The following is a 4,513-nucleotide window of genomic DNA, read 5'->3' as shown; positions in this document are numbered from 1 at the left end:
TTCAATATCAATATGTAAAACTACTAAATTTATTTAATAATAAATACATATACAAAAAGGCAGGGAGCGAGGGGACCTAAACTATGGTTCTATCTTATTTCTAATTTTCTAAAACAAAACACGTGGCAGTCACCACAAAAAGCACATCAAAAACAAACTCTTCAAACACCCGGCCACAACCATCCCGCCACAAACAGCTGACGCGTACCATTACGCACCGCTTGCATCAGTCTGGCCCATCATCGTCCAATAAACACATATACTCACAATTCATGCGCTCGCGCCGGGTGCGGCGTGTATGTGCGGTGTGCGTGAAAAGGAAGCATACCGTTCCATCCATCGTACGCTTGTCCGCGCTCTGCGCTCATTTCTGCACATACCATACCTTTCTTTGAGCGATGAGACTGGTTGGGAGGGGAACAGAGAATCCCACCGATACCAAAGGTCACCTTCAAAAGCGCGCCCTGAGCCGACGCACTCTCGGTTTCGGATATCGACGGAACGCGTCGAGGTCAGTACAAATATTCCATCGTCGGCCGCGTCAGGGTGCACACACGAATAGTGACTCCGTCATCGGTGCTACATTCCGGTAGTTTCCATCAGTTAGCAATTAAAGCTCCTACGGTGAATTACACCTACGTTTAAAGTGAGTTGATTTGACCAGTGCAATATTTATCATTTGTGCCGTTTGTTCCGTTAATGTGTTAATTGTGTCCATCATTAGTTCCCCTTTCTACAACACAGTTCTACAGTTCGTCAAAATGTCTGAAGTGAAAGCTAAGCTGCTTACCCAGATTGCCGAACCGATGACCTCGTCTGGCAACAAGGTCACCGTTGTCGGTATTGGCCAAGTCGGCATGGCCTGTGCATTCAGTATTCTAACCCAGGTATTTGCAAGCTTGTAAGATCGCAGTGAAAGTATTTACTAAAATGAATCCGTTTTACAATACTTCGCCCACGCCAGAATGTGTCCAGTGAGGTTGCTCTCATTGATGTCAACGCAGACAAACTGCAGGGTGAAATGATGGATCTGCAGCATGGTTCTGCCTTCATGAAGAACGCTCACGTCAGTGCAGGCACCGGTAAGTTTTTTTGCTAAACATTGCTCCTCTTTCCCCGTCCTGTACGGTCCGAGCTGGGATGGGACACGTTGCGATGGGACCGATCATTCCAGACTGCTGTCCGCGCCGTGCTGTCCAGCTGAATGACATTTCAAGAACACTTTTACTATCATTCGGGTATTCACATCGTGGCCACTTGAAAACAAAAAAAACAAACACACAGACACAACCAGCGTTAGATAAATTGAGCGAGAGAGAATTGGACAAATCCCTTGCTGGCCTATTTTTTGTACTCGCGTTTTTCATCGCTCTTCCGTCACAATAAACACAAGGGCATAGACGTTAAATGAAAGCGAGAGTTTTGGGAGCAGTACAGTGCTGGTAGCAGTTTCGGATCAATCACGAGATCTGTTACGTACAACAAACAGTTTTATTTCAAACTCGTTCTGTATCAATTCAGAGGAATAGAAGGTTGGAATAAAACATCCAAAAATAAAAGATGCTTGCTCAACAACGTCTTTGCCGTTTGAGCGAAACACACCACAGCGCATGCCCTGTGGTTCGATACAAAACTACACTGACTTCAGCTTGACCTCCCAATGAACTTCGCACAACCACCGACGGTATCATTCCTTCGTTTTATTATTCTGCGATATGTAGGGTATGTCAAAGAACACGTTCTCTGACACCAAAGTAAGACAGCACGGGAAGGGAAGGGGTGCACTTATTAAAGTTTTGCTATCCAAGTGAAGACACTAGGTGCATTGGCCTCCAGACGCTATCACTGCTGTGCTTTCTTTACTACACCTTTACGCAGTGGCGGATTTAGGGTGTTGGGGGCCCTAAGCGTTAAAAGCAGTGGAGGCCCCACGGTTGGTGTCGAGCGGGGGGGGGGGGGGGTGCATATTGCTCAGAATCCCTGTACTGGGTCCCTATAGTTTATGAGTCCCTTCATCCATGGGGCCCCAATCTAGCACAGAAGTGCTCTCAGTGAGATTACTGTTCACACTCTTCTATATGCTGGAATTACCATACACGGGGCCCCTACATTGACGGGGCCCCCCGCGGTCGCTCAGTCCGCGCACCGTTAAATCCGCCACTGCCTTTACGTGTAGACCGACTAGAACGGTGGGGTTGTAATTTAATCAAGAATCTATCACTTTTCATTACCCAATGTAACAAATGGTGCACTTTTCTGATTAAGTTTTGTTCATTACACTTTTAAACTGTTTCAGTAATGTCGGCTTATTTGCAAATCAATCCAAATCGCTAAAATTCATCACAATCACTTTGCCAAGCTTGCTTTTACGCGGTTTGTACATCCGTATTTCATTGATAAACTTCTTCCATGTGTGTACTATAGGTTCATCACTCGTAAATTCAATGTTTCCAGATAACGCTTACTCAAAACTCAAAGTCAGCCTCGCTATGCGATTAGAACAAAATTGCACCAACAAAAAAAAAGATTACCAACCCCTCAGCCCTTTACTTGTTATCAAGTTTCAGTGACCTGCCTTCACAGTTAAAGTGTGCTTATCTGTGTGTCATTTGCTTCATTATTGCCTCATTACCAGAAATTGCATCTCTTCGCCGTCGGCTTTATATTCCGATCGATTGTGTCTATCGGGGTAAAAACAAAACACTTTGCAAACACCCTTTTCATCAACTGTTTAACTTGTTAAACAGCTTTTGCATTATCACACTCACGCATTAAAGTAACACAGAGTAATATGTGCTGGGCCGGACAACAACTGTATTGTTAAACATTGTGCGGAGTTAAATTGATGCTAAACATCAACATTTTGGTCCTATCCGAGTTTTTATTCAAAACAAAAGCGGTTTCTAACGCGCCAAAAGTTCACGGTGAGATAAAGGTGAAGTGAGCTAAGAATTATGCTCACGCTATGAACATCTGCTCACTATGGCATGCTTTCAACTCCCACACCTAGATGGCGCTGTAAAGCCGGTTTGAATTCTACCGATCGTTAATTTCAGCACAAAAGTCAACCATATCAAACATTTTACTTATTGTACACTGTTTCTCGTTATCTCGTTGCAGATTTTTCTGTCTCTGCTGGCTCTCGTTTGATCGTCATTACGGCTGGCGTGCGTCAGAAGGAGGGCGAAAGCCGACTAGACCTCGTCCAGCGTAATACCGACATCCTGAAGGGTATTATCCCCAAGCTGGTCGCCCAAAGCCCGGACTGCATTCTGTTGGTCGTCTCCAACCCGGTCGATATCCTTACCTACGTTGCATGGAAATTGAGTGGACTGCCCAAGAACCGTGTCATTGGTTCCGGCACCAACCTTGACTCGTCCCGCTTCCGCTTCCTGATGTCGCAAAAGCTGGGCGTCGCTCCCACCTCGTGCCACGGTTGGATCATCGGCGAGCACGGTGACAGCAGCGTGCCAGTGTGGTCCGGTGTGAACGTGGCCGGTGTTCGTTTGGCCGAAATTAACCCAAGCATCGGTACCGATGCCGATACAGAAAAGTGGGGTGATCTGCATCATCAAGTTGTTAACAGCGCGTACGAAGTCATTCGTCTGAAGGGCTATACATCCTGGGCTATTGGGCTTAGCGTAGCTTCCCTAGCGTCTGCTATTTTGCGGAACACTTACAACGTCCATGCCGTTTCGACGCTGGTTAAGGTAGGTCTCGCAGCAAGTACTTTGTGTTTGTGCATCACGAAACGTTGTTAATGTTCCTTTTTTTTGTATACACACAGGGTGAGCACGGAATTGATGACGAAGTCTATCTATCGCTGCCATGCGTGCTGGGCCGTAACGGCGTTAGCCACGTGGTGAAGCAAATTCTTACGCCAGAAGAAACGAAGAAGCTGCAGGCATCCGCCACCCTGATGGCGCAAGTTCAGTCTGGAATCAAATTCTAAGCACTTCGATTGCCATAGCTAAGGCTAAAAATGTTATTTATTGTCAAAACCAAAACGTACGTTAAGCTAGCTACAAACAAGCACTGAAGCATCTGATCCCTTCTCTGTCCAGTGTCGGATCATTAAGCCCCCGCACCACGCGTTAGGAAATAATTCAATTGCACGATCCATAAATGTCCCTTTGCCTCCCAAGAACAAATGATATACAACAAATAAAATGATAGAAATATTGCAGAGTGCATTTCATTTCACTCAGAAAAACAGCACATCCTCCAGGGATTAACTGACCGGGTATTGTACTGTTCTTGTAGGTATTACAAACAACTAATCTAGAATGCAAAAAGTGACCGTAAATGGGATCGATTTGAACCTAAATGTGTAGAATAAATTTAGGCAACCATTAGAAAATTGTGTAAACTAACAATGCAAACAAACTGCATTTGAAAACAAAAACCAGCAAAAAACACACCACCCTACCTCGACTAGTGTTTAGGAGTCTCACAACAATATGGTAATTCGGTTATACACATTGATTGGAAGCGAGCGAATTGGCCGTCATTC

The 4,513-nt window shown here is 45.2% G+C and overlaps 1 protein-coding gene across 2 annotated transcripts; it reads left to right on the top strand.

Annotated features, from left to right (window-relative positions):
- Nucleotides 1-290: 290 nt before the first annotated feature.
- Nucleotides 291-4,186, top strand: LOC1275079 (L-lactate dehydrogenase). 2 transcript variants are annotated; one of them, XM_314306.5, is made up of 5 exons: nucleotides 291-646; nucleotides 725-887; nucleotides 965-1,082; nucleotides 3,121-3,710; nucleotides 3,788-4,186. In XM_314306.5, exons 2-5 carry the CDS (start codon nucleotides 762-764, stop codon nucleotides 3,950-3,952), a joined length of 999 nt encoding a protein of 332 aa, XP_314306.2. In that variant the 5' UTR covers nucleotides 291-646; nucleotides 725-761; the 3' UTR covers nucleotides 3,953-4,186. The 2 variants fall into 2 exon arrangements, with proteins under 2 accessions (XP_314306.2, XP_001688555.1); XM_001688503.2 differs by having other exon boundaries at nucleotides 496-646; nucleotides 745-887.
- The last annotated feature ends 327 nt before the right edge of the window (nucleotides 4,187-4,513 follow it).

The sequence above is a fragment of the Anopheles gambiae genome, chromosome 2 (assembly GCF_943734735.2).
Source record: "Anopheles gambiae chromosome 2, idAnoGambNW_F1_1, whole genome shotgun sequence".
In the NCBI taxonomy this organism is placed as follows: domain Eukaryota; kingdom Metazoa; phylum Arthropoda; class Insecta; order Diptera; family Culicidae; genus Anopheles; species Anopheles gambiae.
Note: the sequence above shows the minus strand (reverse complement) of the source record. Positions and strands in the feature narration are given on the sequence as shown.